Source organism: Mesoplodon densirostris, chromosome 10, assembly GCF_025265405.1.
Source record: "Mesoplodon densirostris isolate mMesDen1 chromosome 10, mMesDen1 primary haplotype, whole genome shotgun sequence".
Taxonomy (NCBI): domain Eukaryota; kingdom Metazoa; phylum Chordata; class Mammalia; order Artiodactyla; family Ziphiidae; genus Mesoplodon; species Mesoplodon densirostris.
Window position 1 is genome coordinate 64103513 of NC_082670.1, and position 25127 is coordinate 64128639.

The window sequence follows — 25127 nt, forward strand, 5'->3', positions numbered from 1 at the left end:
GCACCCCAATGTTCATTGCAGCACTATTTACAATAGCCAGGTCATGGAAGCAACCTAAATGCCCATCGACAGACGAATGGATAAAGAAGATGTGGTACATATATACAATGGAATATTACTCAGCCATAAAAAGGAACGAAATTGGGTCATTTGTAGAGACGTGGATGGATCTAGAGACTGTCATACAGAGTGAAGTAAGTCAGAAAGAGAAAAACAAATATCGTATATTAACGCATATATGTGGAACCTAGAAAAATGGTACAGATGAACCGGTTTGTAGGGCAGAAATAGAGACACAGATGTAGAGAACAAACGTATGGACACCAAGTGGGGAAAGCAGTGGGGGAGGGGAGGGGTGGTGGTGTGATGAATTGGGCGATTGGGATTGACATGTATACACTGATGTGTATAAAATTGATGACTAATAAGAACCTGCTGTATAAAAAAATAACTAAAATAAAATTTAAATGACAAAAAAATTAAAAAAATAAAAATAAACTCTGAGTTACTTCTTTTTCTTTCCTTTTTTTTTTGGTGGGAAAATATACATAACACAAAACTTACCATTTTAACCATTTGTAAATGTACAGTTCTGTGACATTTAGTACATTACATTGTTGTGCAACCATCACCACCATCAATTTCCAGAACTTTTTCATCTTTCCCAACTGAAATTCTGTGCCTATTAAATAACTCCCCATCCACCTCCCCTCCCCACACCCCCATCCAGTGTTGGTTTTCATCCTTCAAGGAGCCCTGCTGCAGTCCGCACAGAGTTCTTAATACATCTCTCTGTCTGAAACACTCTTCTTCCCTTTGCCTAGTTAGCTACTACTCATCTAGTGTCACGTTCTCAGGGAAGCCTCCTTGAACCCCCAAGTCTAGATCAGAAGCTCCTGTAAATTCTTTCAAAACCCGTGCTCCTCTCGGAAGAGCACATAGCTCGGTTTGTATTTAAACACGTGCTGTGTATTGTGGGATGGGTGCTCTCACTCTGCTCTGCTAGCATAGTTTTTACTGTCAGGAGTTACTCGCTGTGTCCACAGTGCCCGGATAGTGTCTGGTTCGCAGCAGGTGCTCAAAAATTGTTGAATGAATAAATGGATGAACACTCCTTCCCAATCTCCCTTCAGCCGGTCATCCGTCTGTGAGTACGTCCGCCCCCAGACTGGGGTGTGTTCCTGGGGGGTCGGACTTTGGCATCTCATCCAGGCTGGCAGGTGGCTGTGCCCTTTGGTTTGCCTATCTCGGGCCTCCCGCCAAGCAGACAACTGAACCCACGCCCCGGGCGTGTCGCGGCGTCACGCGGAACTTCCCTGCCTCCACACGTCAGTCCGTTCGCTACCGCGGCAGGAACTGAGCTTAAACTGCAAAACTTCTCTCACCTCCGGACGTGGGAATTACAGGCTTGGAACTCAAATCCACGCGGGTGAGAGCCGACAGATGTGAGGAAAGTTGGGAGGCGCGCCCCACACACGCCCCATCTACATTTGGGTCGCAGTCCTTTAAGAACCGCTTCATTCAAGACTCCGCCGGGACCAGGCAGTGTGGGCGCACCAGGATTGGTCGGTTCGGGTGTGGGTGTTGCTCAGCAGCAGCGAATGAGGGCGTGGGGTGGTGTTTCAAGACTCGGGCATGCGCACCGCCGCCTACCTGCGCCTGGGCCGCCGGTGACCGGGGCCAGGTTCGCCGGGTGGGCTAAGGTTGCAGAGAAGGCGGAGGGTGGCGCAGCGGGAGGGCGCCGACTCCCGGAGGCCGCCGTCGGGGCGAGGTGAGGGCTGGCGGGCGGAGGCGGGCGCTGCGGTCTGTTAGTCAAGAGCTGGCGGCGTCGGGTGTGGCGCAGGGCGGGCCTGGAGGTGGAGGGCCGTCCCTCCCCCCCGGGCCCGCCCAGCCATCAGGCCCGGCTTAGCTCTCCAGGGCTTCGTCTGGCGTCCCGAAGTCTTCTGCCCCCCTCTTTTCTGCCGCCGGCTGCTCTCCAGACTCCAGGACGATCCGAGGTGCGCGCCTGCCCGGAACCCTCTGCCGCCGACGCGGGTAGAGCGCTGCTCCCAGTGGGAGGAGACGGGGTGTGTCCAAATGATAGAGGGGATGATTGTTTCCTTAATTATCCACGAAACTCAGGTAGTGTTTTAATAGCAAACTTCCCTTCGCGTGCCAGTAAGACTTGGTTTACCAAATACTGGGTGCACTAGACCAGCTTTTCTGAATATCAGATGTTCAGAGGTACTGTATATTTGTGTCCGTTACAGTATTACATCTAGACTTCCAGAGCCAGAAGGATTAAGCACTCCGGTGCTTAATTAGGTTTGTAGACATCAAAGCCACAAAAGAATATTTCCAGTGGTTAAAAGTAACTGGTGAAATTTGTGACACGGTCAGAAAAGTAATAAAGCTCAGACGGTGGATAGGGTAAATCTTCATTAAATTTTACAAAGAAGGGAATTAATTCTGATAGAGATAATTTTAGTAAAATAAAAATGTAAATAATTGAAAGTGCTTTAATACTGCTAAACAGAATTAAATTGACATAACAGTTTGCTCTGGAAAATACATTTTAGACAATGTTGTTATAGCTCTAAGAGTTTGTGTTTACAACACAGAGGACATCTTGGGGTCCCAAAGCTTTTTATTCTTAGAAGGAGCCTCAGAGATCCATCGTATCCAAAGATGACCAGTGCTCAGAGAGGAAAACCAACTTATCCAAAGTAATACAATGAGTAAGGAGCAGTTGTAACTAGTGTAATCCTAGGCCTTGGCTGCTTTTATTAACAGGTCTCTGATTAGTTCTGAGTATCAGTGCTCCAGGGGAAGGAATTGTTTTCGGGAAATAGAGTAGCTGTAGTCCCAAAGATTGGATTTAGAGAAGCAGAGTGTAGTGGAAAGATCATAGGCTTTCCAGTATTTTGAGTAAGGAAGTTTTGGATGGAATAGTGGCTCTACCACTTGAGCCTTGGAGCTAGTTTTCCCTTCTGTCCAGTGTAGATTGTGCCTACCCCATAGATGGTTATGAGCATTAAATAACATTATCAGTGTAAAAGTTCCTAGCACAGTGCCTGGCATATAATATTAGTTGCTATCAAATTCAGCCCTCTACTCTTCTTAGCTCCTAACAAGTGACAGACTTGACCTCTACCCTCTCCCTACCCCATCCCCAAGCAATGCGGAACCAAGGCACTTTCATGAACTACAAATGAAGTAACCAGTTCTCAAGTCCTGTGGCTGAAGGTGAATTCAGTAAGGGTGATATAACTCTATCTTGCCTTCTGTATTTTTTTAAAAATTTATTTTAAATTTATTTTATTTTTGGCTGCGTTGGGTTTTCATTGCTGCGCGCGCAGGCTTTCTCTAGTTGCGGCGAGAGGGGGCTACTCTTCGTTGCGGTGCGCGGGCTTCTCATTGCGGTGGCTTCTCTTGTTGCGGAGCACGGGCTCTAGGCACACAGGCTCGGTAGTTGTGGCTCACGGGCTCTAGAGCGCAGGCTCAGTAGTTGTGGCGCACGGGCTTAGTTGCTCCGTGACATGTGGGATCTTCCCGGACCAGGGTTCGAACACGTGTCCCCTGCATTGGCAGGTGGATTCTTAACTACTGCACCACTAGGGAAGCCCCTGTCTTCTGTATTTTGGATTTGAGGAGTGGGTAATGCCTTATGGTGAACCCTTGTGTTTGAATATTTGTGTGCCAAGTGGAACTTGTTTTGCTTGTTTAAATTACTATTTTGCAAGGCCTGGTCATTTAATGTTGTTTGTCTCTCCCCCTTTCTTTCTGTCTCTCTTTTGGAGGGAGGAGAAGTGTATGTGGCAGGGGTTTGAGAGAGGGTTAAGGATACAGGGATGAAAAGAAACCAGTTGGAACAAGGGGGCCCTCCAGCTAAGCACAGTCTTTTGCCGGTAGAATATGGATAATCTCTGACATGAGCAGTTTATAAATAGATGCTGAGAAAAGGATTTAGGAAATGGCAGAGGCAGACTAAAATATAATTTTGATAAAACCTAATAGTAACTAGAGTGCTATATTTGATTACTATTTCAGTTTCTATTTTTTAAAATTTCATTTATGTAAACCTCTTTTTTCCTCTCCAAGTAGAGATTTATCGTGGAAAAATTTTTATTAGTTTTAAAACTTAATTTTTTTTTTACAAGTTTTATTTGTTTAAAAGTTTTTATTGAGGGCTTCCTAATATGTGCCAGACGTAGTGCCAGGTTACAGGGTCTGCTGGCCTGTAGAAGGAGCTAGTAAGACAGATTTGTATGTCGGGGTGAGCACTCTTAGGCTGCCTTTGTCCTTGTGTAATTGATAATATTTTTTCTGTAACTGTGACATGATTTTCCAGATTCATGCCACTGCTTTCCTGTTTTAAACTGAATACTGGTTATCTGCAAGTGGCTTTTATTTTAATGAATTCAGAGATTATAGTACCTCCCAGTTTAGAAATGTCATGTAGAAATGGAGCTGCTCCCTATAAAACATGCCCTTCAACATTCATGCATAAATCATCAGAATTACAGTTAATTAGCATAAAAGATTATTGTAGAGATATTTTAAAATGACATTTAAATGTAATTAAATTACATTTAAATGTAAAAAGCAAGTATGAGCATACTTTAAGTGATATAAAAACCTTAAGGTAATACTTTTTTTTTTCTGTTTTTACTTTAAAGTAATTATACTGACAGGAAATTGCAGAGAGAGTACAGAGTATGATTGATAGACTGTATGATAATTGCAAGCTCAGTTTTAAAATAAACTATTTTCCAGAGTGACTGTACCATTTTACAGTCCTACCAGTAATGTGTGAGAGATTCAGTTCTCACACATTATGCACATCAAATGCTGTGCATGCTTGCCAGCATTTGATATTTTCACTTTAAATTACCTGTGCCAATAAGTATGTAGCATTATCTCATTGTGATCTTCAGTTGCATTTCCCTTAATAGCTAGTGATGCTAAACATCTTTTCATGTTCTTATTTGCCATTTCTATATACTCTGGTGAAATGTCTGTTCATGTACTTTGTCCATTTTCTAACTGAATTATTTGTTTTATAACTGTTGAGTTTTGAGAGTTCTTTAAAAATTCTAGATATCTAGAGCCCTTTATTAGGTATGTGGTTTAAAAATATTTTTTTCCCGGTCTCTAGCTTTTCTTTTCCTCCTCTTCACATGGACTTTTGCAGTGCAAAAGTTTTTAATTTTGATTAAATCCAATTTACTGATTTTCTTTTATGGATTAAGCTTTTGGTGTCGTACATAAGAACTCTTCCCCTAAGTCCTGAAGATTTTCTCCTATGTTTTCTTCCACTTTTATAGTTTTACTTTTTACATTTAAATTTATGATATATTTTGATTATCATCAAAATAATGAGAGGTGTGAGATTAGGTCAAGATTCTCTTTTTTTCTTTCCTTCCTTCCTCCCTCCCTCCCTCCCTCCCTCCCTTTCTTCCTATAGATATTCATTGCTCTGGCACCATTTGTTGAAAAGACTATCCTTCCTCCATTTAATTGCTTTTGCACCATTGTCAAAAATCATTTGGCTGTTCCTGTGTAGGTCTGTTTCTGGGTTCTGTATTCTGTTTCATTGATCTGTGTGTCTGTCCCCCTGCCAGTACTGCACAATCTTGATTACTGTAGCTATACAGTAAATCGTGAAATAGGATAGTGAGGTACAGTCCACTTTATGCTTTTTCAGAATTGTTTTAGCTTGTTTGCCCTTCCATATAAATTTTAGAATAATCTTATCTGTATCTACAAGCTATCTTGCTGATATTTTTACAGGAATTATATTGAACCTGTATATCACTTTGGGGGGATAACTGATATCTTTACTATGTTGTGTCTTCCAATTAATAACATGATATATTTCCTTATTTATTTAGGACTTCTTTGATTTCTTTCAGCAACGTTTTGTAGTTTTCAGCATACAAGTTCTATACATGTTTTGTTAGATTAACACCTAAGTATTGCATTAAAGAAAGTATAGCTTTATTGAGATCATTTTTTTTGGATGATTGTCAGTGGTATTTTATTTTTAATTTTGGTTTCTATGTGTTTATTGCTGGTACGTAGAAGAAGAATTGATTTTGTATGTCAGTCTTATATTCTGCAACCTTGTTGAGCTCATTCATTTTAGGAGTTCTTTTTTAGTAGGCCCTTTGGCATTTTCCATGTAGACAATTATGCCATCTGCAGATAGGAATAGTTTTATATCTTCCTTTTCTATCTCCTGAGACTTTTCACATTTTTACCCTTTAATGGAAAGTGTGGGGAGATGGGACAAATGGGCTGAGTATGGTCTGTTGCCCGGTAGACTAATTTTTCTTTTTGCCGTCTCTTATTTTTATACCACTGCAGTTTCTTCATGTATAAAATGGGAATAATTATCCATTCATCCATTACAGATGGAAAAGCTATAAAGTATAGCTTTATTGAGATCATTTTTTGGATTTTAAATGGTATTTTATTTTAAATTTTGTATTGGAGACAGTGCTTGGTGTGGATTTGAATGTGGGGAGATCAGAGGAGTGTAGATACAGGCGAAGAATGCACAGAGGCACAAAGGTGAAGAGGGTCGTGTACATCCTGGGGCTCCTGTTTCCTACAGCTCGTGGTAATTGAGATGCCAAATTACATCCCTAGTGTTCTTTGGGAGAAAAGTCCACCAGTGCCCATACCTGTTAATATCCTATCCAGGTAGAGGATCTGACAACAGGATCTGTGAAACAGGATGTGTAGATCCATAGAAAGACGCATCAAAGCTGTAATAGCCTCCTCACTAATCCCTGGTTGCAGGGCTGCCACATGCAGAGGTGCAGTTTATGCCCTGTACGAGCACCTGCAGAGTTAATAGATGGGGGCTGACACCCAACTAGGCTCTGCCAGCAGAACTGGTCCAGGGCTGTTTCTACCCCGAGAAGCACCTTGTTCTAATTTGCCACAGGTGCCAGGAGGCCTCAGAATCTGTGTCCTTTTGTTGCTTAATGGTGGTCACATATCATGGCTAAAACTTTAGTATCTTATTTGCTAAGTGACTTCCTTTAGCCATCTGTAGGAACTCTCATCATTTTTTTTTTTTTTGCGGTACACGGGCCTCTCACTGCTGTGGCCTCTCCCGTTGCGGAGCACAGGCTCCGGACGCGCAGGCTCAGCGGCCACGGCTCACGGGCCCAGCCGCTCCGCGGCATGTGGGATCTTCCCGGACCGGGGCACGAACCCGCGTCCCCTGCATCGGCAGGCGGACTCCCAACCACTGTGCCACCAGGGAAGCCCCCAGGAACTCTCATCATTTTGAAGACTGGCTGTGTGTCAGATGTGCAGAAATTCAGTAGGACATACTATCCTCTCTTTTATTTTTGCCTTCTGCTTTCCTTGCTGCCAGCTTTAGGTTAAATGCTCAGAAGGCCTCCACTTCAGGTGAGGATATGGCAAGTAAACTGCTCAGCACCTACCTCGCTGGATGACCTGAAATGCCCAGGTCCCTGGCCCCCAACCCTGCTGCATCAGTGTCAGGCTCTTCCTGGCCCTTTGGGACCATCTTGCTACCTTTGTCCTGCTCCCCACTGTCACTGCTGTTGCTCCTGAGCCGTTCTGGTCTCTGTTCCCTCATCCCAGTTGGTTTAATTCTGCAAATGGAGAGATTCATTAGAGAGAAGGAAAAGGAGGATTACAAGTGAAGAAGAGACAGGGAGGCTAATGGAGGGAGGACAATTGGGAGTGACATAGCAGTAGAGGGCAGGGAAATAGAAATAAAAGCCACATGTACATTTGTGGTGGGGGTGAGGGTGAAACAACCCAGAGTGAACATTTCAAGGGCGGTGGTGTCCCTGGCTCTTCACCCGGCCCTCAGTAACAAGGTGACCTTCCTTCCTCAGGTGTCCTCATGACTTCTCTTGTGGACCATGTCCATGATCCTTTTTGCCTGTGTGGTTAGGGTGAGGGATGGACTGCCCCTCTCGGCCTCCACTGACTTTTACCACAGCCAAGATTTTCTGGAATGCAGGAGACGGCTCAAGACTTTAGCCTTGCGACTGGCCCAGTATCCAGGTCGAGGTTCTGCAGAAGGACTTGACTTCAGTATCCAGTAAGCAAGCATGTTCACTGTTCAAGAACATCTTAACCGCGTGCAGAGGTGACATTATGCTGATCACACTGTGTGTTAAAAGCAGGTCTCACATCAGACAGCAGTCCAAGGTTGTGTGTATTTACAATAGTATCAAAGGGACTCAAGCACTGTTGCCCCAACTCTCACCTTTCTTTCTTTCTTTTTTTTTTTTGTAATTAGTTTTTATTGGAGTATAGTTGCTTTACAATGTTCTGTTAGTTTCTACCATACGGCAAAATGAATCAGCTGGCAGAGCGGCCGTGAGCATCGGCAGGCCCTGGTCACCCAGTCTTCATGCCTTTAGTTTGGTAGTTTTTTCTGCATTAGGTGCAGGGTGGGAAAAAGGTGAGTCAAAAGGAGATGCTAGATTAAAATGTCAGGAAAGGAAAAGGACGAGAGTGAGGAAGCCAAGAAGATCAGAAAAAAAGACTTGACTTAGAGTTCTTGCCTTCAGTTTTTGATTTTTGAATTTTTTCACTTCTTAAACATTTTAAAGTGAAAAATGTTTATATGACAGGAGCAGGGGAGTAAAAATGAGCATAAGTAGGTCCCTCTTCTCAAGGAACTCCAGGTCTACTAAAGGGACAAGATAAATATATAACTGAATATTACACAGTGGGGCAAATGCTCCAGTGGAAGTAGGAATCAAGTGGTTACAATAATCATGGAAATAAGAGCTAATATGATTGTTTTCCATGGGCCAGGCACTACTCTAAGTGCTGTATGGGCTTATGAGGTAGATAATGGTATTATACCTGTTTTACAGAGGAGGAAACTAAGGTTAAACAGCTTCCCTAAGGTTAGACTGGTAGTAAATGGTAGAGCCAGGATTTGAATGGAGGCAACCAGGCACCAAAGTCTGCTCCTCATGTGTTATGTCATTTCTTATACTAGGGGTTAGAGTAAAAAGCCGTTCTACGGAGGGATGGGGCAAGGCAGGTTTCAAAATCTCAAAATGGCTTGTTATAGATTTTACATCATTGTTTTCCAGAATTTAGGTCTTCACTTACCAAGTTCTTTTTGTTCCCCTTGAATAGTAAAAATTTTTTTTTTTTTTTTGCGGTACGCCGGCCTCTCACTGTTGTGGCCTCTCCCGTTGTGGAGCACAGGCTCCGGACGCGCAGGCTCAGCGGCCATGGCTCACGGGCCCAGCCGCACCGCAGCATGTGGGATCTTCCCGGACCGGGGCACGAACCCGTGTCCCCTGCATCTCAACCATTGTGCCACCAGGGAAGCCCCTAATAGTAAATTTTTGATTGACCTGATAAGGTGGCATCCTTTCAGAGGAATTCAGTCTCAGAATTAGGAAAACAAAAGGAAAAGTCCAGGCCTAATTCCAGGCTTGGTGGTATTGTCAGGCGAGAAGGGTCGTGGCCTGAAGAGGGATCCAGATGGTAGGCATATGAAGCTGTCACCCTGTGGTATGGGCTCTGGGTGCTCAGGAGCAAAAGCTGAGCTGCATCTGCCCACATCTACAGCTCCTTTCTCTGGGTGCCTGAAACCACCTTCCTTGGTGGTCCCTAACTCATTATGCTGTGATTATCTAACAGTCTATGCGAACTTTGTGCTGTACCTCAAATAGGAAACCTTTCCTCTGTTCAAACAAACAAACAAACAAACAGAAAAACCTGTCACTTCAAATGAAGTTCTGGATACTTCAGTCATTTTTTGAAAAGTAGAATGTAAAATGTTCTACTCATTTGTATTTTGACTTAAATATTCACCATTATTTTCACAGAGGAAACCAAGGCTTTTGTTCCTTACAGGTGAGCGGTCCCATAGCTTAGTTAATAATAAATAAGTTAGAGTGATCACACATTGTCAATGGCAAATGCCACTATACATTTTAGAGGAAGTATAAGAAAGGCACGGTCCCCGGCAGGTCTAGCTGAAGAGATGCAACAGACAGCTCCAGGACTATTCAAGGCCCAGCAGATCCAGAGTTGAGGCAACATGGCGTCTGGGTGCAGGATGTGAATACATGGGTCTGTTCCCTGGTAACGCAGATGACACTCTTTTGTTCCAGCTTCTCTTCTTCGAGGGATGTAGCCTGCATGGCTATCTGCTCCCGCCAGTGTCCAGCAGCCATGGCCTTCTGCTTCCTGGAGACCCTTTGGTGGGAATTCACAGCTTCCTATGACACCACCTGCATTGGCCTAGCCTCGAGGCCATACGCCTTTCTCGAATTTGGTTCGTAACCCTCTTCGTATTGATTGTTCTCTCTTGCGGCATTGTATGTGTAGAATTTCCAGTTTGGATTTGGCTTTGACCGTCAGGGAAAACCACTGGAGGTGCTGTAACATGTCACTGGAGAACAGCCTTATACAATGAGATTTCACAGCAGTGGAAGGGGCCTGCAAGCTTGGAGGTTCAACACTCTGGCTTTTCATCTCTCCAGAGCCTGGGGCAGGGTGGAAGAATGGCAAAACCTGTATCTTATTCTGGAGCAGGCGTCAGCAAACTGTGGGCCAAGGGTCTGTTTTTTGTAAATAAAGTGGAACATAGCCGTGCTTATTCTGTTACTAATGGGTTGTCTGTGGCTGCTTTTGCCCTTCCCTGGCAGAGGTGAGCTGTTGTGATGGACCATCTAGGGCCCATAAGCCTAAAACATTGACTCTCTGGCACTCTGAGAACACTGCCAACCCCTGTTCTAGAGCAGCACTGCTCAAGGGTGGTACCCATTCTTCCAGCATGAGGGACGTACGGAGAGTGAGAATAAGAGTTTAGAAATTCTTACAGTAATTTGGCACTCCTGCGATATTTTCAGTTGTATTTTATCAAAGTATCTGTCTGCAACCATTTGGAAATAAGAAAAAACTGGTCCTCCATGCAGAGGTTTGAGGAGCACAGCTCTGCAAGAGGATACTCCTTTTCTAGGCCCTGCCAGAGAGGCCGTGTGGAGGCTCAGGGCTTTGGAACACAGCAGGGTAGTTATAGCGTATGCTATCAGTGTCTGTCAGCCGGGATTCAAGTCATTTTGAGATCCTGGAGAGGAGGAGTAGAGGTGGGAGTTGGGGGACACTCTCTGGTCTCAATGTAAATCGCCATGGTCCCTGTGATGCTCTTGAATGAGGGGCTGGCAGCATTTGGTACTCAGGGTCAGGTGCAGGGCTGGCACCTGGAAGTGTTGCCACTTATGCTTCTGGAAGCTACTGCTCACATCTCCTCATGTGGTCTCTGGCTGGCCCATCAGTCATGGGGCCAGCACCCCCTTTTGGTGTCACCCAAAGGTGCTGGGGAGCTCCCTGATACTCGAGCCCCAGCCTGGTAGCCCTGTGACATAGACCATGAGTTCTGTCTGAGTCTCCCTGTGAGGATTGGTCCAAATGCCGCTCTCAGCCCCACTTCTTCTGAAGGGCATGCTGTCCCCAGTCGGACCACAGCTGCAGCATCCCTTGGCTGTTATTTGATTGGCAGCTGGTAGACCTGTGTTCTTCTCTCCCCCCATCTCTGCATGCGCCTTCCTTCCAAAGCGGTGGGGGCTTGGTCTCACAGGAGACCCTTCCCAGCATCACGTTTATTCATTATTGAGTGCGAGTAGAATATAAGTAAAAGTATGTGGATATTAGAATTATACATGATTTTGCTTTGCCAATATGTATGAAACTTCACTTCAAATACTTATTAAAACTTGGTAATGGTTAATACTAATATAAATAAAAGAATTAAAACCAGTACCTTTCAGATACATAATCCTAGTTTGCAAAACATACTCACAATGATTTGTAATTTTTTTTCACACACCTTTTCTTGGGATAATCAGGTCAAAGATGACTGTCCCCATTTTTCTATCTTAGAAATATTCTGTGAATGGCCCAGGATTGTACTATGAGTCGTGGCTGAGCTAAGACTCAAGCCTCTCTCCCCTGACTCCCTTGCCACTGAGGTTCTGATGGACAGACTGTCACGTTTTAATTATTCTGCTTTGAAGAGATTGATGAGACCAGTCCTGATATGTACTAATCATTTGACCTTCATGTGTAGTTGACAGTCTTCAGAGTCTGGCTGACTTATTAGCTTGCTTAGAAACGTAAACTTCATTGTGTACGTATTGTCTTATAACATCCATTGTAATGAAGACATTCAGCTTGGGTTGCTCTCTTTTCACAGACAGCGTCATTCAGAAAGTGAAGTGGCATTTTAACTATGTAAGTTCCACCCAGATGGAGAGCAGCTTAGAAAAAATTCAGGAGGAACTCAAGTTCCAGCCTCCAGTGGTTCTCACTCTGGAGGACACAGATGTGGCTAACGGGGTGATGAACGGTCATCCACAGATGCACTTGGAGCCTGGTAAGTGGCCTGCTGCTCTCTGACGTTGATAAAGATGAGGTGAGATTGTGTATTTCAAATGCACAGTGACTGTTTTAGTAGGAAGGTGTTTGGGTGGGGGGCAGTGTATAAAATACCTGGGGAAAAACATGGGCTGATCTTGTTCCAGGTGGCTGTTATAAAAATCTCAACTGTTGTGACCAGTGAGTCGATCTGAAGAGAGGCAACTCTTTTGACGAAATTCAAGAGAAGAGTGACTTGGCAGGTTGTTTTCTTAACCAGGGTGAAATCTGCACATTTAAATGGTGTAAAGGAGATTTTCACTCTCTTTTGCTGGAAGTCACTTATTGAACTGTACAGATTTGTACATTCTCTCTCTCTCTCTCTCTCCTTTTTTCCTTTGACAGTGAGTCCTTATCTCATCATTTAGTGAAACATTGGGGATCTCCACTGAGAAACCCCTGCTCCTTGATGGAGGGAGTGGAGGGCTATGGGGATGAGAGTGGGCAGGGGCCAGAGCCAGGGCTTCTAGACCTCTCACGCTCTGCTTCTCTGTGGGACCCGGGAACATCCCTCTATCCCTTTGGATTTCCGAGTCCTTATCTGAGGAATGAGGTGTTAATGAACATGCTCACAGTGCCCTGGCGTCCGTGACTTAGTCTGGCATTAACACCAGTAGCCACTCAATGCCTAGCACATAGCAAAGCATGCTTTTTTGCATTCCTTGTTTACAGTTACACACAATTAAACCAACCTTTAATTAAAGTGGATATTTACATTCCAAGAATTCTGTAACGGTGTAAAAGCTGAATCCTTCCCTGGAAGACAGAACCATCTACATTATAACAGTCTAATTACTTTGTTTTAACAGTTTTATACTAAACTCATTGCTTGAATTTTGAAAGTGGTGTATTAAAAATGTTCACATTTTTGGCTTAACTTTGTGTTTCGATTTGATCTGTTTCAACCAGTAAATTCCTGGATTGGCTCTTATGCCATTCAATAAGTTGTTGTAATTTATATTGGGATTGAACTTAACTTTTGTGCAAGGAAGACTGGGTAATCAGACCCCAAGCTTTTCCTTTGCCGTATCTGTAGACAGGGTAACTTTGTGATGTATGTTTTGTTTTATAAACACTTAGACAAGAGGAGAAGACCCAGAAAGTGTCAACTTGCCTATCTTTCTAGGATGTTTTACTCTGCTTTGACTCCCCATATTGTTCCAAGGCTAGAACCTTTACAGGTAGCATGCTCTGTTCTAACAGAAACTTTGAATTGCTCAGTGGAAACTCTAACACACTAACAATAGGCATCAGTTGGGTTGTGGCTAGATATTTGTGTGTGTGTGTATGCATGTGTGGGAAATGTAAGGACAAGAAAGGATGATTTAAAAGGAGCATAGCAAGGGAATGGGTGGGACACTATTTAATTGAGTGAACCAGAATCCGTTTCAGCAGTTATCTTTAAAGAGAGAATGATCATTTGTCCTAATTAGAGTTCCAGAAACAGCTTGTAGCTGAAATAATGAATGTTTCCCTCCTCTTCCCAATAATTTTGGAATTTAAAAAAGTGCATTTGCTGTGAATTGTTCCAGAAGCACACGTGACACTGAATGTTGTCCTCGTCAGAAAAAGAATGGAACATTTTACAAGCTGAGGGTTGAGCTGTGTAATAGAAATGCTTCAGGATTTGACAACCAATTTACAGCTAAAGCCAGAAACTGCTTTAAATCAGGATTTCTCAGCCTTAGCCCTATTGACATTTTGTACTGGAAATTCTTTGTTGTGAGGGCTGTCTTGTGCATTGTAGGATGTCAAGAAACATTCATGGCCTCCACCCATGATAGATGCCAGTAGCAACCTGTCCCCAGTGGGGACAACCCAAAACATCTCTAGACACTGATTGAGGGGCCATATCGTCTCTGGTTGAGAACCACTGTTTTAAATAGAAAGGAAATGAAGCACTTGAAAAATCTGTGCTTGCTCAGAGAAGTGGCCTCTTTCTGGAAGAAATTCACCTTGGATTCCCAAATCCATTCTGTCCTTCATTTCTTGCCTTTTCCCCCTCTAACTACAGCTGCTTTTTTTTTTTTTTTTTTTTTTTTTTTTTTTTTGTGGTACGCGGGCCTCTCACTGTTGTGGCCTCTCCCGTTGCGGAGCACAGGCTCCGGATGCACAGGCTCAGCGGCCATGGCTCACGGGCCCAGCCGCTCCGCGGCATGTGGGATCCTCCCGGACCGGGGCACGAACCCGTATCCCCTGCATCGGCAGGCGGACTCTCAACCACTGCGCCACCAGGGAGGCCCTACAGCTGCTTTTTAAATTAATATGTTTGCAGTTGTGTGTTTAACATAATAAACCTTTTCATTAGCAGAGGTCTAGTTAATATCTTTATTTTTCCTTCATGTGGAAAGTATTTTCACTAGACACTTGTCGTTTTTCATTGTGAAGCTCCTAATTTCCGAATGGAACCTGTGACAGCCCTGGGCATCCTCTCTCTTATTCTCAACATCATGTGCGCTGCTCTGAACCTCATTCGTGGAATTCACCTTGCAGAACATTCTTTACAGGTAACATTTTCTATACATTTTAAATCAGAAGACACATGATGGCAGAAACGGATGGGGATATATATTATTTATAAGGTTATTATGTACTACATACTAAAAATTGAAGTAAAATTTTTACTTCTCGTTTTATTCTTTGTCTTAAGTTGAACAAATAGGAAACTTGCTCTTTTGTATCTGTTTTCCTAAGACGCCAAAGGGCCCTCCTGGGTTATTGGTGAGAAATGGAAAACTTGCTTCAAGGACATCAGGCCACCCCATGGCTCTGGGGACTCCAGGAGTCACTGTGGGGGCTGGATCGTTCATCCAGGGCAGAAGTTTAATGCTCAGGTTTTAACGTTCAGGCCCTTCTTTCCCCTGGGGAGAGTGGCCTCATAGTCTGATTTATATCATTCAGATACCAGCTTCCTGGTGTCTTTGTCAAAAGAACAGTGTCACTGCGAAGTTGATTCGCCAGCCTGCTCATCTCAAAGCACGTTTCTACTTCAGTGCTTTTTAAATATTATTTTTAAAGTTTGAAGTATTTCCAACACTTTAAGAAAAAGTATGGAACCACTATGAACATGAACAGATAGATGTTACTATTAAAAACAGAGCCGTCATGCTCGCACCGAGGCACATGGTGGCTAAAGTCTGAAGCGCAGCTTAGACTGAATCTCAGGTGGCTTATGGGGACTGAAGTGTTTGGGGAACAGCAGCAGGCCTGGGCCATGAGTGGTGGCTGGCTGTTTCCACACCCCGTCTTTGGCCAATGTGTGGTGTGGTTCCCACTCTTATTGTTTATGACGACTCATAAGCAGATGCTCATCGAGTGTCTGTATGCACTAGAACAGGTGTTCGTTGGTCAAGACATAGTCCCTGAGTTGGGGCACGTAGCATCACTAAGGAGGTGGCAGTGGGGGGTGGGAGGAGGTGGGGAAAGCTTAGCACTTACAGATGAGTTGGATTTTGAGAGGTGTCAGGGCTGGGGGTGGGAGCATTCCAGGTTGAGGGCTCAGTACACATGCATGGGGACTGGAGGGCGCTTCGTGTGTCCAGGCCATTCAGAAGGATTTCATGTCACCCGCTGGTGTGATGCGTGAACGGGGGCTTATTTCTCATGCCGCCAGGGATTTTGTACTGTCAACCATACCAGACCCAATGCGGAGTAAAGCACTTCACGTCATAGTGTTTCCTGTCCTCTAAATATTCCTTTCCTTGTGTTCCTCACATTTGTCTTAGGTTGCACATGAAGAAATTGGAAATATTCTGGCTTTTCTTATTCCTTTTGTAGCCTGCATTTTCCAGGTGGGTGAAACGTTGATGTTTTAGTGAGTGGGTTAAACCCATGGCCTTATTTTGTTCTGTTGGAACCATCAACAAGTTTCTAGATCCTGCTTTTGTTCCACCAAGGCCTTGGTTCAAATCGTGGATATAGTACCAGCCCTTAGTGGGAGGACCCTCCACCCATCCTGCCCAGTCCTCTCATTTTACAGAGAAAAGACCTTTGGGCTCAGAAAGAGAAAGCCACTTGCCCTAGACCTCAGGGCCTTTGACAGTGCAGGACAGAAACCAGGAATTTGAACTGGGCTCCAAGAAACAAGGGGTGAGACTGCAGTGGGGATCGGGTTGGGCCTGACCAGTATGAGGCAGGGTCCTGCCTCGTGCTTATTGTCGGGGTGTCCAAGTACAGAAATGTCCTTCTGCAGAAGTGACACCTATGTATGTGTGTTTCTTTTTTCTTTTTTTATAAGCAGATATTCATTTTAATTTATTTATTTATTTACTTATTTATTTTTGGCTGCGTTGTGTCTTCGCTTCTGTGCGAGGGCTTTCTCCAGTTGCGGCGAGCGGGGGCCACTCTTCATCGCGGTGCACGGGCCTCTCACTATTGTGGCCTCTCTTGTTGCGGAGCACAGGCTCCAGACGCGCAGGCTCAGTAGTTGTGGCTCACGGGCCTAGCTGCTCCGCGGCATGTGGGATCTTCCCAGACTAGGGCTTGAACCCGTGTCCCCTGCATCGGCAGGCAGATTCTCAACCACTGCGCCACCAGGGAAGCCCCTGTATATGTGTTTCTTTTCAAACACAGGACTAGGTTAAAAATTTTGTTGTTTTTAATGGTAATACCATCTGAGTCAAATCTGTCCTTAGGAAATGAAACAAAAATTATAACACTAACTAGAGCCCTTTGATTATTAGTTATTTTCAAATAAGCTGTGTACTTAAGGAGTGGGGTAAAAAGGAGCTTTTGAATCCCCTATAGGCAGAGTTAATTCTAGTAAAAACCTGACTCTCTTTCCTCATCCTCCACCTGGACTAGGATTTTAGTACCTTTTCTGCATGTTTAAGCTTCTTCTTCTTCCTCTTCTTTTTTTTTAAAATGAGAAGTTCTGTTCTCAGGGCACTTCCTCTCTCTCCTGCATACATCCTAGATGACCTGTTTTTAAGAATTACCTGATTGTGCAAAAAGAAAATTTCATCCCAAGATTGAAAATACACTCATTTTTTAGAAAACAAGTCTCTAAGACCTTGGGTGTTGCCAGGAGAAGTTTCCTGGAGCCTGCATTTCAGAGCTGCAGGTATCTTACAGTTCCACCTTCATCCTCTCAACTGCAGTCTTACTTGGATAATTCTTTCGATGGGGAACTCTCTCCCTCCCCCCCTGAGCTTTTGTCAGATTGTTCTGTGTTTTGAGAATGTGTCTTTTTTTAAAAAACACAAAAAAAACACCCAACGTTGAACCAAAAAATGATTTCCACCTTTTGCAGAACAAGAATGGCTTCTTTCTGTGTGATAGCCCTACAGGAACTATCAGTCACTCTCCCTGCTATAAGACCTTTCCCTGAGTCAGATATGCTTTTTTTTTTTTTAGGCTGTGCCACTCGGCATGTGGGATCTTAGTTCCCTGGCCAGGGGTCAAACCTGTGCATCCTGCAGTGGAAGCATGGAGTCTTAACCACTGGACCGCCAGGGAAGTCCTCAGAGATGCTTTTGAAGACATAACAAGGAGGCTGTCTAGGGAACAGTGGCCCCCTATGCAGTTGTAACTCAGGAAAAGCTTAAGTAGTAAAAGCACAGCTTCTCTCAGCAGCTTTCTCACCTGTTATGACCCCCCTGAAGGAAAATTCATTTGGAGGCCTGTCGATCTTGTTAGGGTGTTCTGGCCTGGCTGTCTACCCCTGACCTGCATGTCTTCTTTCTCTACAGCACAGCCTGGGCATTTCTTTCTGTCTTTCTTGAATTCCTTCAAGAGTGCTATGTTCTAGTTCCTCCTGTGATGTCTTTTTCACTTTTCTTATCTGTTCCAAATCCCCACTTCCATCCAGTGATTAACAGCAGCTGATCCAGTGAGTCCAAGCTCCATTGTAACGAATTCAGTTTAATAAGCTAATGTGTATGAAGTGACACTGCGTGGCAGGTACGATAAGTGAATCTTGCATCTGACCTTGGCCATTTCATTATCTCTGATGGGACTTCCTCTTCCGGTGTCATTTCAGTGTTATTTGTACCTGTTCTACAGTCCAGCCAGGACGATGAAGGTGGTGCTGATGCTGCTCTTTATTTGCCTGGGCAACATGTACCTGCATGGGCTGAGGAACCTCTGGCAAATCCTCTTCCACATAGGAGTGGGTCTCCTGTCTTCATATCAGATACTGACAAGGCAGCTTCAGGAGAAGCCATCTGACTGTGGAGTGTGAGGATGACATCATGGGATGAACGGATCCTTTGATTTTCTTATGAAGGTCATCGGTGTTCCCCTTTTTGCTTCTCGACTTCACCTTAAGTTTCCACCCTTGAAGTTCCTTTCAACCAAAGCGGATTGATCCTGAGAGCTGCGATTTCTCATAGGTGCAGTTGAAAGCATGAGATTGCTTGACATCCAGTTCCAGTTTTGTGCTGAGGGTTACTGCAGAATCTCCAGTTCAGCACGATTACTTCGGACAGCAGAATCTGGGGGCTTATTCAGAAAGAGCACTATTGGAAGACCAAAATGGAATTATTTTGGTCTTTTAAATTGAGTGATGCAATAAACCACTAGATTCAATAACAGTAGTTTAAAGTAATTGGCAGTTGTCTCTGAGGAACCACTTAAAAATCTGTATCAGCTTTTCAGTCTAAATGTGACTTGGTTAGTTTTTTTTTTTGAGGGCCAGTAGAGGGTGAATCAAAAACTTTAAAAAGTGGTTTATAACTATAAGATGGATAAATTTTGTTTACATTTTTTGATAACTTAGGTCTGATATGATACCTTTAGAATATTTAAATATATATTAGATATAAGTTGAACAATGGCTTCACTTAGGGTAAGGACACACTTAAGCTGAGAAAACGTTAAGAAAGCTGAATTTATTAAATTTATATATAACCTTTTATGGTAGTGGGATTGCAGGGATACAGAAATGTTTTGTATTTATTTGCAGGGTATATCTGAATACTTTAAAAACTGAGTAACCAGCGCTACCGGACCATTAACTTATAAGCATGAGCAGAAATGAGAATATCAGGATTCCTTGCAGTTGGCCACAAACTAGAGTAGGCGAGTCACACATATTCATACGGTGGCACTTTACAGTCACAGGTGGGAGAGGCTGCTGTCATCAGCCTTTTAGGTGGCAGCCGAATACCTGTCACTTTAATCGTGTAATTGGATACTTGACCCTGTGTACTTGTTCTCAGAAGATCTCCCAAATTAATTACTCCTCCGCACCTTTCCCACTCATCTTAATTAGGTTAAGGGCCTCATTGTTTTATGAACAAGAGTTAAGTGTGTGTTAACTTTTTTAGAGCTTTATAGCTTATAAAGCTTTATAATTAACCCTGTGCTCTGAAAAGTTACCTTTCTTTCTCTCATTGTCAAAATATTGACTGATTACAGTTTTCCAAAATTTAGATCTGAATATGATTCCTGAGGTCTCTAGAAATTTCAGACTGGGTTGCCCAGTACCATTCAGGAGGCCATTTTGGAAGCTTGCCCTTTGGATTGTTCTTCATAGAAGTCCAGAGTCTGAATAGCTCCACCACAATTGCATAGAATACTTTGGGTTGAATTATGTGATCTTGATAAATTAAAAAATCCTGTTTTGGTAGTTTTTAATAGTCAAAAACTGTTGCAAGAGTTATTGAGCAGATGGGGAAAGCAAGGATGTCATCTTAGGGAATTCAGTTGTACTTGGTCATTACTGGTGGTGAATTGTTATTGAGCTACCTTGGTGTCACTTAAAAGTCCATGTGACTACGAACTGTGCTGGGAAAATGTTGCCATGGTAATTTTATTTTCTTATAATAGAATTTCCTATTCTTAATCAAACAAAGTATCTGGATATGAAAGTTATGCTGGCAACATCCTCAGATGTAAACTTCAGAGTTGTCTCTCCACTGATTTTGCATCTGCATAATTTTCTGCATAGCCAGCAGGTGAATTTTCAGGCTTTCCGGGACAAACTTTTGGACAGATGGTGAAATAGGATGGGAAGCTAAGGAGGGGAGACAAATCTTTTTATATTAGAAGCACACACACAAAGCTTTAAAAGTTGATTAGAACAGCTTTACCCAATGTACTGTTTTCTTTTTGAGCCCGTGTGCTATTGGTGTTGCCATGTAGCCCTGTACTCCAGATGGTCTGGGGTCTGAGCCTGTGATCCACATTCAGCAAGTAGTGAAGAACAGTCCTTGCAGAGGAGACCCTCCTGGTGAATGCCTCCTGCCCTAGTGGAGAGGTTATTCACACCTGGTTGAATGTGGTCTGAATCCGTGAACATCTATATGGGGTTTGAGATTTACTTTTGCAAACAAAAGGGAAAAGATGCAGTCGACAAACGCTGCAAAATAATGACCACATAAACATTGTTTAACTGAAATCCAGCTAAGAGCAGTCTCAGTTCACTGGTGGTAGAAGCTAATGATAGGAAAGGCGTTCTGGAGATTTTATCCAAGGGAAATCCCAGGCTCAGGGGTTGACTTGGTTCAGGCCTGGAGTTTTGTAGCCCTGTGTCATCCTTGATGCTAGAAACTTGACCCCCACGTTACCCTCACTCCGCCACACACCTTTGTTTTAGCTGTTCTAGCACCTTGATTTTCTCAGACGTTAACCGATCTCACAGGGCTGGATCCTGGGATAGATGAGATAATGTTGGAAAACCCTTAAAAGTGCCTTCGGGTGTCGGATGTGGCAAGATCTTGAGCATCAGTGTGTGAGGTGTCCCATCTGCTGTATCTGGGCGGGGATGTGGCTCAGTGCTCTCTGGCAGGGGCCAAGTCCAAGGGTTCCCATTCCACAAGTGTGCTAGTGTGGGAACCACATAGACTCTGCTTTTCTTTCCCCAGCCTAGCCTGACTGTGACGAGGGCCATGCCTGGGTTTCCTGTCCTGGGCGGGGACAGTCAGGGGTATATTTGGGTGGGATTTCCTCTCGGTACTAGAGGCCTCACTGCCCTCAGCGGGAAGAAGGTGACCATAGGCTCCTGGTTTTGCTTCTCCAGCTGGCACCCCTTTTATCTGTGAATCAAGGCCCAACGTTTTAAAGCTCTTCAAGGGTTGGGGAAAAGGGTATTGGAAGGAGAGCTGAAATTAGAACGTTTAGCATCATTGCTACCAACCCCCCCTTGAGCTCCCTGTTCTTCTCCTAGGTGCCTCTGTTCAGGTCTCCCCTGCCTCTCTTTCCACTTCTGCCCCCCACATTCCAGTCCTGGGGACCGAGGCTGAAACTGGAATCTCTGCAGGGACGGGGAAGCCACCTTTCATCGTAACAGATAGGGCGGGTCCAGGAGCTTCAGAGAGGGCACGGATGGCCCCGAAGCCCAGCCCTCTTCCCTGTGCACCCCCAGGCACACAGCAAGGCTGGCTGTTTGGGGCGCAGGAAGCGGGGCTAGATGAGAAGCGGAGCTGGGGGCTGGCTGGCTGCTGGAAGACAGCAGCTGCCCTTGGCACATGGGGGCTGCACGCCACACCTTCATCCAGGGCTGCCGTCTGTTGTTCCTTGAAGGAGTTGGCTGCTCATAACATGAAGGACAGGTGGCCCTCAGAAAACAGTGCAGTGCAGGTGAGGACCGGCGGGGAGGGAGGGTTTACGGTGACCAGATGAGTGCACAGACCCCTGCCCCGACGTCGCTCACATTCCAAGTGATTCTACACAGAATGCTGCCCAGGCACAGGGAAACCCTATCTGTGCACTGTGAGTGTTAATAATGGTGGAAGAAGAGAGAGTAGATGTGCCCTGGAGAGATGAGGTGGGAAGGAGCGCCCTGTCAGCTGGCCCGAGGCCTGGAGGTCGGCGTGGCTCTCCCACTTGGTCTGGCCCTGCAGTGGGTGAGTCGCAGCCCGTCGGCCGGGTATTCTCTGGAAAACGGTGGTAACGTCGGCCGGCTCCCCTGGCGAGCTGTCAGGAGGGTAGAAGCAGTAGTGGAGGGGATGCTGGGTGAATCTATTGTTCATGTGCAGGAGGAGAAAGGCTTTGAGTTGGTTCACCCAACATGCGGAGGTTCTGCAGGCTTCAGGCAATGCAGCTTGGCACAGCTGTGTCTTCTGGCCTTTACAAAAAAAGACCTCATGCTTTCATTATAGACAGGTAGCAGCCTCTCTTCCTCCCCCTGGACCTGCCTCCTGCCTTCCAGGCATGGAGCCTTTGGTTCCAGTGGCATTGGGTCCTGCAGGATCCAGGGAGGTTGGTTCTGTTGGTTGGACCAAACCTCATGGTCTGTTTCTGACCCAAATGAGGAGAGCTGATTCTCCCTTCTGGGAGCAGTGATGTCAAACTTCTGTTGCTGGGGAAACGTCATTGGCAGAGAACCTGTGGAAAAAGACTTGTCAGTAAAATCTGGGAATGGCCGGATATGGAAACATCTGCCCATGTGTACCGATGACAGAGCTGTTGCCCACAAGCGCCTTTCGTTTAAGGTAAAATGATCAAATCCAGTCTATTCCTCTACCCTGTGCTTGGTACATATGACCTTCTTTAACCCTTATACTTACATGATTCTGGGTTGTTTCAGAAGTGTTATTTAATGAATGATTCATATAATGTGGCCCCCAGGATTCCATTTTGTTTAGTGGACTTTTTTACGAAGAGCATTAAAGATTGAGGCTGATTTAGCCAGAGAAAACCATTTCCTTCATGTATTCATTTTGAATGCTTGCTGCCCATGTTATACAGGCTTCTTACTGTTTTCATGTAATAACAAAGATCTATTTTGAGTAAACGATGAGTGCGTTTTAACAAACTTTCACACAGTAGTAAAACCTAAACTTGTGTTAATGTTGGTAACGAATGTCGTATAGCCGTTTATATACTATGTATATATAAATTAAACGAGGTGGCTTCAGAAGTGGGAGGAGAGTAAATCTAAGGTGCTTATCAACTTGTGTGTTTGTACTTGTGTGAAAAATCCTGAGTTATGGGTCCATTTTCCTAGATGAGGTGATGTGGGCTTGGCATAATGGAGGGGGGTGTGTTGAGAGAAGTGAAATTCAGGTCCTCTTGTCCAGTGAGGTCTAGACAGGTGCAAGGGCTCAAATAGTCTTCAGCACTAATCCCCAGACTCTGGAATGCAATCATGGGTCCAGGAAAGACCTTGGAAAAACCAAAATAGCAATTGCCGCACTGCCCTGGGGGCTGGAGGGGGGCTGCCTTCTATGCAGGCTCTGCTTCTGCCCAGCCCTTTCCCTGCTCTGGGCTCTGAGCTCCAGTCTGTATGTACTCTGAGGGTGATGTCGTTTTCATTTCCCAGGAGGAGCCCTGTCAGGAAATGGCCACCAGGGGGCACATCATCAGGTTGCCAGCACTGGGGACTGTGCTGTTTTGCTGGATCGTTCCTTTAGCAGCTGAAATTCCCAGAAAGGAAACAAATGCACCAGCCTCTCCTGACGGCACTGAGTTCTGGGATTCGGGCGTTGGCAGACCCTTTAGATACCACTGGGTTCAACCCCCTTGTGGCTCAGGTGAGGAAGTTGAGGTCTGTCCTAGGTAGCCAATGACAGTGTAGCCCAGAGCTCTGTCCTCTGGGCTGAGACCAAGGTGCCATCAGCCCACTTGGCAGCACCCACAAAGAATAAAAAGGGATCTTGGCCCATGAAGGATGCCCTTTCTGTGCCAGGAAGGCTGGGTGCCAGTTCAGGCTGATGAATTGCCTTCCTTTTTCTTGGACTCTAACCCCCTGTGGGGTCAGGTAGCAGAAGTGCTGCCTGACAGCTGCCCAGCATCCTTGGGCAATGTCAGCGGAGGAGTGAAGGGGCTCAGAGAGAAGGGGCCCACCTGAGTGCGCCTGGCTCTGCTGAGTCAGCTCTAAGACATCCCCGGATCGAATGTGCAGGGCAAAAACTATTAAGTTCACTGAAGAGCACAACGGAGAGTATCTGTGACCTGGGGGGAAAAAGTACTTCTTAAACAAAACGTCATAGGCACGACCCTTAAGGCAAAATGATTGATGAATCTGATGACATACAAATAAGGATTTCATGGGCAAAGTTAAAAGAATGAGAGAAGATATTTACAATGTCTGAAACCAGTAAGGGATTAATATACAAGCAATTCTTTAAATCAGCAAGAAAGATGAGCAACTTCAATAGAAAAATGAGCAGTTTGCAGAAGAGAAAACCCAGGAAGCTAATAAGCATACGAAGATGTTTAAAATCATTAGAAATGCCGAGAAATATATATTAAAATAACCATAAGACATCACCTTACGCCTGTGAATTTGGCAAAATTTAGAAACCTGGATGGGACCAAGTATTGGAGCGAGTATGGGGATCTAGGACTTTGTGTACAGCGAATCTGAAGAGCAGTGCTACCGTTATGAGCTGAACTGTGTTCTCCCCGAATTCATATGTCGAAGTCCTAACCCCCAGTACCTCAAATCGTGACTGTATTTGGAGATAGGGTCTTTAAAGAAGTAATTAAGGTTGAAAAAATAAGAGGTCATATGGGTGGGCCCAAATCCAATATGACTGGTTTCCTTAAAAGAAGAGATTAGGACACAGACCCATACAGAGGGGAGACCATGGGAAAGTATAGGGAGAAGGTGGCCGTCTGCAAGCCAAGAAGAAACCAGCCCCACTGACACCTTGATCTCCAACTGCTAAGCCTTCAGAAATGTGAGAAAATAAATTTGTGTTCTTTCATCCACCCAGCCTGTGGCACTTTGTTCTGGTGGCCCTAGCAAACGAATACAGCTGCCTACTGAAATTTAGTGTCCACACACCTTATGATGTGGAAACTTCAGTTCT

The 25127-nt window shown here is 44.7% G+C and overlaps 1 protein-coding gene across 9 annotated transcripts; it reads left to right on the forward strand.

The window, feature by feature from the left end:
• The first annotated feature begins 1344 nt into the window (after positions 1-1344).
• SEC22C (SEC22 homolog C, vesicle trafficking protein) lies at positions 1345-23011 on the forward strand. 9 transcript variants are annotated; one of them, XM_060110373.1, is made up of 7 exons: positions 1345-1429; positions 7866-8074; positions 10122-10285; positions 12206-12385; positions 14815-14933; positions 16152-16217; positions 18407-23011. In XM_060110373.1, the coding sequence occupies exons 2-7, from the start codon at positions 7893-7895 to the stop codon at positions 18605-18607; spliced, it is 912 nt and encodes a 303-aa protein (XP_059966356.1). In that variant the 5' UTR covers positions 1345-1429; positions 7866-7892; the 3' UTR covers positions 18608-23011. The 9 variants fall into 9 exon arrangements, with proteins under 9 accessions (XP_059966356.1, XP_059966359.1, XP_059966354.1 ...); XM_060110376.1 differs by lacking the exon at positions 1345-1429 and adding an exon at positions 1474-1565; XM_060110371.1 differs by lacking the exon at positions 1345-1429 and adding an exon at positions 1639-2034.
• Positions 23012-25127: the final 2116 nt, after the last annotated feature.